The sequence below is a fragment of the Pagrus pagrus genome, assembly GCF_965226575.1.
Source record: "Pagrus pagrus genome assembly, chromosome: 7".
Classification (NCBI taxonomy): domain Eukaryota; kingdom Metazoa; phylum Chordata; class Actinopteri; order Spariformes; family Sparidae; genus Pagrus; species Pagrus pagrus.
This window is the reverse complement of record NC_140191.1, coordinates 17,107,353-17,123,201: the sequence shown is the minus strand read 5'-3', so window position 1 is coordinate 17,123,201 and position 15,849 is coordinate 17,107,353. Positions and strand designations below refer to the sequence as shown.

Below are 15,849 nucleotides of genomic sequence, written 5' to 3'. Positions count from 1 at the left end.
ACACATAACAGTGTATATTTTCCATGCAACTGTATTGTCAGCTGCCAGGAACTCATCTTCCAACATGGTTCGCAGAGGCATAATCGTAGTGAATTTACTGCTCATCTTCCATCTCAAAAACCACAGAGTTTCCAGTTGTCAACCTGATGATCAAAACTACCAATTTGACAAAATTACAGCGTGAAAAAAGAAACGCAAGTCAACAGCGGTCACGATGAATCATGCACTGAGCCTGGATTATAAGAGGTTGTAAAACACAAGGCAGATAATCCACTAAGAATGTGTCACCTCTGATTACAGCTGTCACTCCTCAGCTGAGATCAATGTGTTGACAGATGAACCTGCTCTTAAAGGGGAATACCAACACACTGCAGCCTTCAAATGTATGATTTTTACATTTGAGAATAATAACTAGTTGCTATAAACAAAATGTTTGTACCACCCACACATCTGTGGTGTACAGTATGATTGATGTACAGCTGGCTCCATATAAAATCATTTGCAAGAGCATGACTGTGACGGAGTTCAAGATGATTTTCTGGGGATCAAGGAGAATTTTCTGGATTGCAGTTGGATAGATTTACCACATCAAATCTTAGCCCAGCATCGCATAAATGTAATTAATTGCCAGAGGAGCAGCTTCTGACTCTACATCTGTATGAACTCAAGAAAAGCTTGTTTGAGGCCTTTACTTTGCAAGAGCTGCTGATGATCACAAAACACATGTGACATTTGTTAATTATTAACTTTGTATCCCCATTTAAAAATTCTGCTGCCCACACTCAAGTCTCTCTCTGTCTCTATCCCTGTCTTCAAATTCTCCATACCATCACATCATGACAACGAGTTTCAGAAACTAAATGACACATAAGAAGAGGCCTTTGTAGACAACACTAAAATAAGCACACAACTACTTTAATCAGGCCCTCACCACCACATCTAGTCCACCGACAACAATAACAGCTCAACAATTCAAACAGTTTGTGGCCAAATGCTAACACGCAGAGAGGGACAAGCTGAGTTTATTTTCTAAATCCCAGGCTGCTGTGCTGGTCAAACAAATACGGACAAAGATCAAACCATCGCCACTACTGGTTATCTAATGACAAAAACTCCTTTTCTTTTCTGTCAAAGACAGAATTAGGGGTAATACTGTATCACAGCTGCAATGATTAGTTGGATAAAAGAAAATTAGTTGCCAACTCTTTGGATAATCGATTAATTGTTTAAGTCAATTCTTTGTAATCAATTATAGTCAATGAAGAATTTTGGGTTTTAGACTGTTGGTTGGACAAAGGGAGCAATTTGAAGATGTCACTTTGGGCTTTGGTGAGATTATGATGAGCATTTTTCTTTTTTTGTCCTGTGGGACACACCTGATTCAAAGGAATGGGTCGTTGTCTGAGCTCATCGTTCGAATCAGGTGTGCTGGAGCAGGGAAGCGTCTGAGCCATGCTGGGCAGGGGGCCACCAGGACCAGGATTGCAAAAGCTGTAATAGACTAAGCAATTAATCGATTAATTGTGAAAATAATTGGCCAATTAATTGATAATGAAAATAATAGATAGTTGCAGGCCCTTACTGTATACCAACCATACAGACAAATATCCAACAAGCTTATATTGGCTATTACAGTGCAATACCTATTACATCGCTATCAATCCTATTTATCATCTAACAGCATGTATTTGGCCTTTAAGCTCCAGGAGGGCTTACAATAGAAACCACTGTTGACAAAAGTGTCACCTGAATACTTTATATGCTAATCTGAGTGGCTAGGGCTTCATTCATTTGAAATAAAGGTAAGTGGTTAAAAAACAGGTCAAGCTAAAGAGGCTACACCCAAAACTCCCAGAGATAAAACTTTGTGTGTTGCCTGATAGGCACTTTTAGTAAACAAAGAGCCTGGACCGCCTCACTGCATGACTACAACAAATCATTGTGCCAGAGTTGGAGCGGTAAGAAGCTGTTTAATAAACCATTACCTCTTGGGGTGAGCACTAACTTGGATGCATGGATTTCCGCCTGGTCCATGCAGAACCATATGTGTATGTGTGAGCTAATGACTGTGATTAGAGAAGCCTGGATTAAGTCTCGCTGTGGTTCATGACACATAAACACACATACACACAAACTGAAAGCTAGCCCTGTGATGTGTAAGTTTGGAGAAACCAAGAAAACAGAAAACATAAAGACAGTTATTTACTACTTACTTAAAATACATGCAATGGGTTTTCCACTAAATAGTGCTTAACGGCACAGAGTACATACGTGACTGTAACCAGCTCATCACTCATGCTGATGGAGGGGGCCTCTGGGATAAACAAAATGTCTCAACTATGTGGGCTAATTTAGCACCCAATCTTAAGTGAGGATACGTTCAAAATAATTGATTTAACACTACACATATCTAAACAGCAATGGTAACGTTTGATGCAAGTACAGTATCCTTTGATATAAAGCCAACACAAGAGTGGTGACATTAGTTCAGGCTTGCACAAAAGGAGCATTTCTAAAGGATTTCCAGAGATTCAGAAAATCACCGTGTTAAAGCCACTCTGATGCCTCTGTACATTTTGTGCTGGCTATTCTCCAAAGGTAATTTATTGTAACGGAGTGCAGCTTTTCTATTTTCATCGCATAACATCCCTCTTTACAGAAAGACAATACAATAAGGGGGCTCCTCTTTGGGGACATTCTATGAAATGACAGCAGGGAAATGCTCAATCCCTTAATACAGAGCAAGTGCACAGTCTAAAGAATACCATGCCATTTGTCTCTGGAAGACTAAAGAATTATCTCCTGTGTGGAGCAGGAAAATCACCCAGTAATTCGGCACTTGTGGGGCTACGAGGTAAGCCCTCTAGTCAGATAAAATTAGGCTCAAATGTCTGGACAAGTTACAGTAACAGTGACCACCTCGCCTGGAGGAAATAAATCAGCTCGCCACACGGGCAGCCACTAAGGGAGACCAGAGAAGGGCAACAGGTGGCTGTCAACTTAGAGAGAAAGAGGGTCATCATCCACTTAGAGAGGAGCGGCAAGTCTGTCTGCCACTCCCCAGGCTCCACTAAGCTAAGCCAAGCACCAGCAGGAGGAGGAGAGAATAAGGTAAAGCCAGTTCAGCGTAGTGTGTGGACATGGTTCGGCCAAATGTTCACAGCTAAAGCCATGTTCAGCATGTGACCTCTGACATCAGGCTGAAAGATGGAGGATGTCTGGCAGCATCTCCTAATAATATTATCAACGATAATAATTTAGCAGTGTTTGAAAAGCCAGTTTATATAAGATACAATAGGATTACTGTAGAGTTACAGTCAAGTGCATCACAGAGAAATCCTCTTTGTAATCAACATGTGCGAACTAGACCTCATTAGTAACAAGCAAATGCTGTCTTCGCCCAATGGTTTAGTGAGCTGTCATGACAGCTTACCTTAGCATAACACATCATGCATCAGCAGGTAGAATAAATAACCAGAAACAACTATCAGAGATAGTTCTCAGAGCATAGTGACTTCACTAAAATGAAAGATTTTTGGGTCTGTGGTTTACTTCTACTGCATTAGAGAACAGAACGACCAAATTCTGACAATTTACAGCCTAATAGCTTTTCCAGGCATTGGGTTATTTTTACACTTGAAGCCTGTAGAAGAGGCACCGTGTGTCTTTTTGTGAGTGTGTGTGCTCCTCCACATTCTGCTACTGACAACCGCAGTGATCTTTGCTCACAAAGTCACTGGCAAATTACTTAACTGCTGGCTCTTGTATTCATTTCTTGCATTATACATGAATTAAACGAGGTAGCAAAACAATTAACACCTATTAAAACAGTCAGAGAGATGCAGGAAAAGTAAGCCTCAAATGGGAATTTCAGCCAAACTCTACATTGTAGTTAGCATCCTCAGTTTAATCAAAAGCCAACCTCTGATAAGCACACTGTACGAGTGTGTGTTTGCACGCGTGCCACGTGCATGCATGTTTGCATATGTTTTCACTCAGCTCTTTGTGCTAGTTTCCCTCACATTACTCAAAGACACCAGGAGGCCCAATAAAACAAAGTGACAGAACACAGTAACTCCAGAAACATAAAATGTTCTCAGTCTTCGCTCCGTGCCAGTGTTCTGTTTTTCACAGTGTCGTTGAAATGCTATTAGTTCTCGCACAAATTAAGATTCTAGGCTGTTTCCCAAAACTGCCACTGTGCAAGTTCAACAAGGACCTCGGTAAAATAATCCACCGCTAATGGAGGTAATTAAAGTTCATACCTCACTGGTGATATAGACCGAGGAAGACAAACTGACCAACACAAAGTGAGAGGTGACAAATGTAGATATTTAGATTACAGCACTGTTTATTACTCACCGATGCAGGCATGGACTCTGACGGACAGCTGCGTCCGAAGAATGATGCTGTGTTTCTTGCCTCTCCTGTGAATCGAAAAGACAAATAGAGAGAAAAAGAAATGTTAGTAGGACAGTAAGCCGTGCATGATTATGTGTGTCTGTGTGTGTGTGTGTGTGTGCTTTTGTCTGTGTGTGTATATGGGGTAGTACACACACAACTGTATCAAGATAAAGAAACAGAACGTCTGTCTGAATCTACGGCAGCCATCAATATGCCAGGGGCAGGCAAGTGCTGACAAGAAAATATAGCTGAAGCGCCACTGTGCAAAATCTTCAAGCTAAATACTTTCTCAACAAATGATACTGTTCAGACTTATCCAAATCTTTCATTATTTACAGTGTGAACACAACAGGGAACAGGTCGCAGAACAGGAGAGGGGAATGGTCTCCAAAGGTAAAAATGAAGGATAGGAGTAGCTCAGAGGTCAACTCCGCCCCCTGTGTTAATGGAGATATGCCAAGACCCTATCACTATCCTGTCAACTGATTACAATGTCTGAATGACAATCCAAAACAAAGGCGACAACAATGCCGCCCATTTCTATTCAATGGTGAAAGTGAATGTGAGAGCGGTGTAGTTTGTTGTCACACAAAGGATGATTTAACTACTTAGAGGCCCACTCTCTAACTTCTGTACAGAGTTTGATCAAAAATGTGCCTTTTAAAGCTATAAGGCTGGCGTTATTCACTGTTTTCCTTCTTCCTTCAACACATCCCATGAAAAGACCCAAACTAACAAAGTGTTAGTCTATCTATCTATTCAGTATTGCCCAACTTTAAACCCTTAAAGGATCAACTAATTTCCTGCAAACTGTAAACGGTCGACTGTAGGTTAACCGATGTTACTCCGACACTGAACTTCAGCTGTGGATTATAATACAAACTTGCTTCATAAGTGGGTATTTATGCCGGTATGCAGGATTGACTCAAAGTAAATTACCTTTCATTTAATTAAAGGGTATGGTCTTGACCTGCTCAAATTGGAAAGTGTCACGTGCTGACTTTTGTTGGCGCTATACAAATAAAGATTGATTGATTTATTGATTGATTGATTTCTCTTGTTCATGCCAATAAAGAAACAACTCGCGGCTACTTGATGTGTTTTTAAAATATATTATCAACAGAATTTTTCATCAAGTCCCCCTCCAGTCAAAAATATGTTTTTCTTTGTGTTCCTACAGTTGAATGTTTGAGGTTCACTGTGTGAAATGATGTACATTATGCACAGAGTTTGACATTAGAAGGCTGTTTTCACATTAATTGCTAAAAGTGTAAAAACAAAAAAAAAAATCTCTGTGCTCATTAAAAATCTGATTTTTAGAGGCGGGCCTACGGGCATGATTTATGACATCATAAATAGTCTGAAAGCCAATCCTTGTCCAATACTTAACATGCACAGGTAGGATGTGGAAACGTGAGGCTCCAGTGCACATATATTTAGAATGGACTTTACAGTGAAGTAGGAGACATCTTCCTATAACGACATTAGAAAAAAAATGCCTCAGATGTAGTTGACAGAGACAGCACATCTCCTGTGTTGAATTTTGGTGGTGGTGGGGGCCACCCTTTTTGGATCACAGATAACCTCCCGACTGGCTGAAGAAGCATACAAACAAACCCATTAGACACAACTGTAGACAAGAGCACAGCAGGTAGAGTTGCTCAACAACCCCCCCTCCTCAGTCGGCTCTCTGACAAATGGGCTTTTATGCCGCCTGCACAAAGGCTGTGTGATTGTTCGGACTGGCGCAGCGCCAACAGCAGACTGTTGCTGTTTGTGACGATCAGGCAGCAGTGGGTCTGACAGAGAGAGAAAAAGTCCATCAACACAGATCATACTGTTCCACACATCCAGACAGACACTGACATGCACACAGCCAGATTACATGGCAACAGACGTCTACATATGCTCACTGTTATCAAATATAATATCCAGCAACAAGCAGAGGCGACACAGGAGCAACATCTGTCAACATGGACCTTAACTGGTGAGATGAGACGGCAAACAGGAACTTAATCTTCTGCGATGCTGTTGAGGAAAACGGGTAACCAGAGCCGTTTTGTCACGAACGTCTGCTTTCTCTCTGCCTGGCTGCAACAGTATCCCTGTGCTTAACCAAGACCTGAGGCTACACAGGCCAACGTGCTCATTATCAAATTAAACAAACGTGCATGGAATATAAGTGAGGTTTTCAGACCCCCCCCCTCACCAATTAAACATGGAAATTGTGGACACTCCCACAGACAGTGCTGCAGGCCTGTAAAGGGTGGAGCCCAAAGTTACAGAAATAATCATAACTATAAAGACAGTGAGCCAAAAAACAAATTGGCTACAAGTTGGGATATAATACCTTCTGAATTCCCTGGTCCTCTTTGGTCAAATGTTTTACTGTGCCAGGATGTTCTGGTTTCTTCCAGTGGTGGTACTGTATAATCAACTGAAGCCAAGCTCCTATTAAATCTGATTCATCATGTGCAACATCATGCTTCCGAAAAACCTTTGTTGCTTCCATTTGAATAACCATGACTATTTCTAATAATCTCATGAAATGAAAAAACTTGACCACTACCCAAAACAAATTTTTACTAACATTTTACTTCCTGACCATTACCCAAGGCATTGGTCAAAACAAGATGACTTTAAAAAAGATTAACTGGAAACATATGTCTATTTCATTCTTTTTGTACAAGAAAAGAAGCAGCGCGCGGTAAATCTTTCACTTAATAGCACAAATCTGATATTCATCATCATCACTTTGAATATCAAATGTTATAAAACAGAATGCAGCTGCGGAAACGTGACAACTTAATCTTCCAAGTTGATACCCCACACTATTTTCTTCTCACTTTTCCTTCATTCTCCTATAAAGCGGCTACAATTAGTCCATTGATCAATTTTTAAGCAAAAATGACAACATTTGCTGGTTCCAGCTCCTCAAATGTAGGATTTTCTGCTTTTCTTTGTCATTTTTGGCAGTACAGGAGGAGCTTTGGGGTTTTGGACTGTTGGTTGGACAAGAGATGTAATTTAAAGACGTCAATTTGGGCTCTGGGAAATTGGGATAAGCATTTTTCACAACTTTTTGACATTTTATAGACTAAATGATTAATCATGAAAATAATAGGCAGATTAATCTTTAGTTGCAGCCCCATTCTCTCATCACCGCTCTGTTGTAGAGCACCCTCATAAAGCGCGGTCTTAATCCTAATACCCAGAGCAGCAGCAACTGGACCAGTGGATGCCTGCCAGCTCCACGCTCTCTGGCTTTATCTAGGGGAGCATTACTGGCACTGTTTATGAAACAGCACAAAATGTGTACCCGCAGAAAGTGAACACACATACTTGGGATACAGTAAAGCCAGCGCTTCTCCTCGAAGACCAATTAATACCAGACAAGAAGGCCCCACAGAGCTCTACTGACTCAGCACTTCTTGGTGAACACCCCCTGCATTTCCTGAGGGACTCGCAGTGCCTGAGTGAACCGGGGGGGTGAGGAGGCTGAAGAAACGAGCTAAGAGACCATCTACAAGGCTCATTTCTGTCGGAGGGGCTGCTTCACTGAGCATCGACCAGGTCTCATACACACACATAACCACATGCACACACTGAACAATCACCAAGCTGTTCTATTCTGTTAATAATACCAATAAACTTCTCTGCAAACACAGAAGGGACAACCGGTGTTCTATTTCCCCCCTTGAAGTTTAAGCCGCACTGTGTTTGACAATTCCTCTGGTTCTTCTCAAATATGCTTTTTCTCCTCAAATGAAAATCTTCTGTGTGCTTGTGAGCGTCTGCGAAACAATGTCCAAGTGGGTGAGAAAAAAATGAAAATAATGAAAGCAGAGCTGTCCTAAGAGAGATGAAAGGATATGATGAGAAACTCTGAAAAGCTGAGGCCTGGAGAACAAGAACAGTTGGATTTTGTTGCCTGATTTCTAACTGGATGTCCAACACATCAAGATCACTCAATAAAGCCAAGAAAGGCACATTCAGCACAAACTTGTTGGCTTTCAGATGTGCTTTATATGCAACAGGGCGGTAAAATGCTAAGAAGTTTCTGTGCTGTATCTCAGCTACACAGTTCACATGCTGAATCAGTTATGCAGTCAATAACAGCACTTCGTGTTATCTTCTAAAGACAAGCCAGGGAACATGTCCTTGAAGACCTTCAATTTAACTCATCATCTGCCAATCAATGTCACATATTTGTAGGACTGCTCGCTAAGTCGACTAAACCTTTGACCAAGTTTTCATTAGTCCCAGAAAAAAAAACCCTGAGAGTCTATTAGGGTGCTGCACCTTGTCGTTAGGGCCTGGACGAAAGTATCAAGGGGACCTCTTATAACATGGACTTCGCAAACTACTGCTAGCTTTAGCTGCTAGTCAGCTCAGGTTGCCGTGCAGCTAACTGGAGGGAGTTTTGGTGTTTACACTTTGCACAGCCAGGAAGAGGATGTTTTGAGGAATGAGCTCTAGAACCGTAGCCAGGCAAGCAGCCAACGGAAATGGGCTCAACAGAAGTTTTATGACAGGGAATATAGTATTAATTGTTACCAAGGTGATTTAATGTAGCAGCAGCTCCAACAAGGACTTTGACAATGGGGACGAAGGAGACAGGTTAAGGCGGAAAGGCCTGAAGTGGCAGAGGAGCGAGTTAGTAGCAAGTTAATTTGCAGTATACAAATTCCAAAAGTCTGCGAGTATTTGCTTTTGTGAAGATGGAAGTTGTTATTCCCGTATTTTGAACACTAGACTTGTATGATGCAATACTGTGTTGAAATACATAAGAAAAATCTCCAGTCTCCTTTGCTGGCTGTTGCCAACACATTCAGAATCAAAAAGTACGACAACTAGTCAACTAATAACTTGACCTAACTACTACTAGTCGACCAGGAAAATCTTTAGTCGGGAGCAACCCTAAATATTTGTGCAAAAAAAGAAATTCAAGCCCCATACATAAGTCCACACATGAATTCAAAACATTGTTTTCTACTAAAATGCTACAGCAAGCCCACTCTCTTCAATCCACGTAATCCACAAAAATATCCAAAGGCTATAAATGCCTGTAAGCACATGTCAGGCCATCTGATCTGAACTATGTCCCCCATCCTCACCTCAGCTCAGGAGCTACAAATGCAGGAAATTGTGTGTATGGGGTCAATCAATCTATCACAGCTACAAACCTAAATGACTACCTAAAACTGTGCAGATATGTCTCAGCACATGTCTGGGCTATATGGTCACTTTATAACTTGAAGTGAGACTGTATTAGAGATGGGACAGGGGATTTATGAGTCACAATCTCCTATAGCTGAGCTTCAAACACGGTGTGGAAGTGATTATGGCCCTTAAGCTCCCATGACATGGATATCTCCTGGCTCTGGAGCGCTCTGTCAGAGGATCATACTTTAATCTGTTTGTAAAGACACTAGGTATGACACAGGCGCCTCAGGAATGTAACCTGTCATTAATATCAATTACAGATGGATCCAATGGCCGATGATCAGGGGAGTTCAGGAACTCAGGCAGTGTATGAATATAGTTTCTCATTCCAAAGATAGGTGGCTGGGCTTCAAGCAAAAATAATGAAAGCACAATTTTGCTTGTTAGCTGGAGTTAGTGGTGTTACTTTGACATCGACTTGTAAAAGTAAAAAAAAAACCTGGGAAATACCCAGATTCTTTGAGTTGGAGATTGCTGTCAACAGATCTTATGCATTAAAAAGAAGGGTGAACAAAAATAAAATGGAACAGGTAAAGGTGAAATGCCTCATCAGACCTTTTATAAGCTCAATAATCATCAAATCAACAACACTGAGCAGTGGGGGGTGCAATCATGGGCACATCAGCACCATAAAGAGCCAGCAAGCAGAACTGCCCTATTTTTACGAAATAATTGGCTAACCACCTTCAACCCCCAGCCTCCTCAGACAACACTGTGTGGGTTTAATGACACACATCCATACCAGCCCCTGCCAGCTGGCATTACGCGGGCCCTGGCAGACTCGGCCTTCGACGAGAGAAGAAGTGGACCACTTTAACCTCACAGCTCTCAATAGCCTCCCATAAGCTCCTAACGATTTCAGATGAAACTGGGAAAGGACAGCCCGCTCGACGTCCAATAGAAACACAGAGCTAGAGAGCAGCTTATGAATTCCAAGTTAGACAAATAAATCCATACATGTTTGTGGTCCAGCCGACCAGGAACTCTCATGCCAACCTTTGGTTTGTGATCATCTAAAGTGGGCGGCATTTGATGGTATATCAACATACTCCACAGTACATGAAAAACCATATGGAGTCAATAAAGTAACTGGCCAAAGAACTTGTTTGAAACAGAAATGAAACTAACACAATTTTAAACCCCTTCTTCATCCAGGTCTCAGAGTTGTGTCAAGACCAAACCTCACTAACAGTTCAGCTACTAAATTAGAAGCTGAGGGTTGTACGATGGTGGGTGTACAATTGTAGTTTTGCCACCTCTAATGAGAGCACTGAGGTAACATTCAATAGAGATGAGGGTGATTACACATTACTACACCTCATAAGTGGTTTAGATGACATCACTGCCGCCACTCGGCCAGGGAGGCCAGGTATTTTAAGGGACATGAATGGATGTATGCCATGGAAACTCTGAGGCATTTAGTCTGTCACCCAGAAGGGCAGTAATACCACCACAGAACTGATAAAACATATAACTTTCATACTATACCAAAAATTATCTGCGAACAAAATTACATATCCTGAACCAATGAGATTGTTGAGATATTTAGCAACTTATTCACGGAGGAATTAGTGCTGATATTCAATTTAAACTTATTTTTCCTCTAGAATCCCAAAGTGCTTAAAGACATCTGAAACTGAGAGTCCCTCCGGTGGGGTAAAGCCCCGTCCCCTCAGCTCTTCGACAGACCCAACCCCCTCCTGCAGCTTTTGAGCAGGAGAGCTCCATCAGCTGAGGTCCGGAAAAGGGATTATTTCCCTAATTCATCCTGGAACGAAATGGGTATCATTATGATTCAAATCACTATAATAGAATCAAATTAGGCAAGCAGGATATTAATAAGTTTCACCATGACCAAGGATTTAAAAACTGCATCTTTTCCCTCTTATCTTGGCTGAATTTTTATGTGTCTCTCTCTCGAAACACACTAATCACATTGTACTGATTATGTCCGACTGAAATATGTTGAGGGCTTTTAAAAGACAGATTGTTGTAATCAAAATGTCAGTTACTCTTGAATGAGACATTTTTATTTCTGGTTCGTAACAGCTAATTTGACCACAACAATCTATTCCTGGACAATCAAAGCCTGGCAAGTAACATACATTATCAACCTGCTAGGCAGTGCCAGTCACTCTTGTGTTTTCAATCTGCTCTGGCACAAATCCCAGCTGCACCTTTTGAAGTGCAAAGAATATATGACCAATGTTTTATGGAGGTACCTAAATGTATTTCCATTTTTAAGTGCAGTAACACAGAGTGTTTTTCATTTCAGCATGTTCTGTGTGTGCCAGTGTTTGCTTTTGAAGTCTGGTGATAGTGAAGGAAAAGCTAAGAGAAAAGATGGGCACAAAGGTGTTTGTTATCTCACCCTCCTTCCTCCTGAAATCCCTCCAGTTCATCTTTCTGTTCTGCCAGGGTTGACTCCAGGTCCAGGTAGCTTCCATTGTGGGACAGCTGAAGGGCACAGTCATCAGGCTAGACAGGAAGAAGACACAGTAAAGCACTGATTCGTCATCAATCATTTCAAGGTCATGCCATTAACACTTTACATGTGTAAAGAATGAGACTGGGAACCAAAGGCCTTCTGTACCAAATATGGCTCCAATCTGATCTGATCAGAACACACAAATCGTCTGAAAAAGGTATAGACCAGGTTGATTTGGAGATTTCGACACAGATCTGCAGGATATGAGGGAAATATTGTGATGACAATATGACTTGCAATAAATAAACAAATATGGAAGTGTGTATATACAGTTTGTGTGTCTTAGATACACTGCTAACATAGACGCCAAATATTGAACAGCCTATGCCCATTGAATAAAAAAATGAATCCTAGCTAGCTAACCTCATAATCGCCACCAAATTGACACCAATTAATCTGAGGCTAGCTGACAGCTAGCTGGGGCTTCATCTGTAAATGCATAGCACATGGATCCATGGCTCCATCTGATAGGTCATATGTTTGGTAATGCAAAGTGGTTATGCATGGCCCATGCAAATGTAATTATTTTTCTTATTCATCAAGTTTCGGGCTGTCTTTTATGTTGTGTTGTGAAGAGTTACTGTATCAGCAAGCATGACATAAAATTTAAGCAAAGTCAACCTTCGCAAACAGGGAAAACCATCTGGTAGTTTAATGTTCCTGAGAGGTTGGTTTGCTGCATCTGTGAAAAAGAAGTATGACTGTGTATTATTTACTATGACTTTTATTATTTAAATTACAACTTGCAACAACAATATTGCTCACGTTTGCTGTGTGAGAAAAAAAATCAGTTATGGTCCTATACAGTGGACCTCAGAAAGTTATTTTATCAGCTTTTGTCAGCGCTCTACAATGACAAACATGGCAAGGTTGGAGAGAAGTTTTGCAGATTTGGAGCAGTTTGGCAGTCTGGTGCCTCTTATCTCTCTGCAGGCCCCTGTCTGATAAACTATCATCATCTCAAGATAATTTTGCAGGGGAGGTATGATTTGTCTGGTCTTGAATGGCTGTCATCAGATGACTGCGGTCGCGGAGATGAAGAATGAGAGTGTCTGTTCTCTTGGCTGGTTGACCTCCAAATTGGAGATATTAACCTATTTATATTGAGAGCCTGTCAGCTCCCCAGGGCAGCAGCTCCGACAGTGAAGAAGACAACAGGAAAACAAATACCATTACAGGAGGGCAAACATGTGACTTAAGTGGAGAGAGTGGTACTGCTCTGCTCCATCAACAGTCAGGGTGTCTAAAACAACAACATACTGCACACTCCACAAATATAGTGGGCTCAGTACATTTCTCTTCTCTTGTTTGCCTACATTGAGGACTTTGTAAAGTACAAAATGCTATGATACACTTGCATACCTTACTATTGACACATCCTAAGCAAGCAGCCAGCAAGACTTTTTTCTCTTAAAAGAAGAGAAACACATGTAAACATGTATATAACATGTAAAACCATGTGTTTTTTATATAAGACCGGTTATTGCCAGGTCCGATGCAGTTCAATTTCCTCTGACATATGACAGTAACTTAATTGAACGTGAAGGAAAAAGGCTGGGAAAGACATTACGGGTCTGATGGCTTTGATCTGTCAGGCCACTCTGTTTGTATTACTGCACTACAGCACTCAAGGACTGTGTCATATTTGAGAACTGAAACAAAAAATGTGGTTGGTTAGGGGAGCTGGCACTCTTTCTCCATCTCTCTCGCTCTCTCTCTGTGACTCTGAGCTGCCTTGTTTGCTTTCCATGCATGGTAAACCAAAAGATTATTGGTAATATAATAGTTGTAAAAAATTACAGGGCTGCACATCTTCACTTTGACAAAAGAAATGAGGCAAAGCGCAAGGACGAAAACATACAACGAGGGCTTTAGTCGATCAGAATATCCTATTGTTTTGAGACAGTGACAAGTCTTGGTGAGCTTGCTGTTGATGTACAGGGAGGTAGACTGAGAGGTAGAAAAAGATAGAGAGAGGGGGAGCCAGGTAGACAGAGAAGATAAGACAAACAAAGCGTTACTGTACACATGCAGAGGAGGGAAGAAAGCGCTTCCCTAGATTACAGGACAGATTCTGGACCGACAGGAAATCCAGGAATAAGGGCCAAAGTTAGGCCCGCTATTTTTATGCCTATGGACTGACGTGCCTTTAAAAATAATGGGTGTGACAATAATATGAAACGCAGCATGAAGAAGAAGACACTAAATCATATAAGATGACCAGTGGCTGGGCCCTTCATAATCAAAAATCAACAAAATATTCACTGTGGCACTTGTGGTTATCCTAAATAATGGATTTTGATCTGTTTTCATGTGCTCATACATGTATCTTTGGTGTTCATCGGTAATAGTGGTAATGTACTGCACCTGCCAATGATAATTGTCAATTAAATAATCTAGAAGCATCTTCATTCAAAGAACTGTTGAATTTTCTGAATACTGTTGCTGCTTCTACGAGCAGAAAATGTAAATATACCTCAAGATATTTTGCAAACGTAAAAGCCCATCATGAACTGGGTGAAAATGCTGTCAATTTATGAATGAAAATCAGATTTATTTTTACAGGTCAGTGTGTTATTTTGGTATGTTTTGCTCTTTTTAGATTTTGCAGTTCCTAAATTATACTTTAAGTCTTGTTGAAGTTTGTGGATGGGATAAAAGAGAAGAAAAACTGTTTGTTCTCTTTCAGCTTTACGCTCTGTATCACAACCTGAAATAGACAAAACATTGGGCTGAATTTGCAGCAGAAACCAGTAATTAGCCAACTGTGGGACTGAGAAATGCATTTCCCCACACAAGGTTTTGACTCGCAGACCAAAAGCGAAAAAGCAGAAAAGTCAAAGTGAACTGCTCAAGTCTGCAGTCCTATTAATCAGTCCTCATTTGTATCCATCTCTTCACCCATATGTTCACACATAACCAGTGTCACTTTAGGTTCTCATTATATAATCAACCCGGATTACTGTTTAGAGGCCTTGCCGTGTATAACCATGCTAGGTTGATGCACTTTAAATGGCCCTTAATCCAGGAACAGTGCTCTCAGATTATCAGCAGCAGAGGCTTCCTTAGCCGTCCCCCGCCCAGGACTTGAACCCACGGTGGCCCTGCGATGGCCAAGTCCAGAGAAGCAACCACAAGTGCTCTGCTCACACACTGAGGTCTGGCCTCTCCCTTCAACCACCATTCTGTGGTCCACTGACCAGGCAGGCAGTTAAGGCAGGCAGAAAGGACTAAAAATAAACACCATGCAATTTCCAATTAAAAACTGCTATCTCACTCCAAATGTCTTTGTATTCCACAGGGGAAAGACATCTGGAATGAGACAGCATATACTGGGCACATTTGAAAATCAACAGCTTAACAAAAACAATGTTGTCTTTTACATAGTTTTGTGCAAAGGCTAACCTTGTGTTAGCATGTCTGACACATTTCTGTCTGTAAACTCCATGTACTCTAAATCAAACAAGAGGACTTACAGTAAGCCACTTTAAAGAATTAAGGTTTGTTTGATAAAGGTGAGGATGGTATTTGTGGTCTCTCTCCAAAGGCAAGTGATTTAAAACGCATTAGAACACACTTGATGGATGAAGGAGAAACCACAATAGTAATCTCAAGTTTCTGTCAAACATTCAGGGGATGAGTCTGTCCACGGATGCTGCATTCTTCTGAAAGGAGCTAAGACAACTTTTCAAAATGCGGAGAGCGGCAAAACCTCAACTCTGCATAACAAT

General features: G+C 41.2%; 1 protein-coding gene across 3 annotated transcripts in view; it reads right to left on the bottom strand.

Moving 5' to 3' along the window:
- Window positions 1–15,849, bottom strand: part of fhod3b (formin homology 2 domain containing 3b) — a 96,499-nt gene that overhangs the window by 77,034 nt on the left and 3,616 nt on the right. For all 3 annotated transcript variants that reach the window (XM_084356439.1, XM_084356440.1, XM_084356441.1), the window contains exons 2-3: window positions 12,002–12,108; window positions 4,363–4,427 (exon numbers count right to left, since the gene is read on the bottom strand). In XM_084356439.1, coding sequence (XP_084212565.1) covers window positions 4,363–4,427; window positions 12,002–12,108 — 172 coding nt within the window. The remainder of the gene's footprint in view (window positions 1–4,362; window positions 4,428–12,001; window positions 12,109–15,849) is intronic.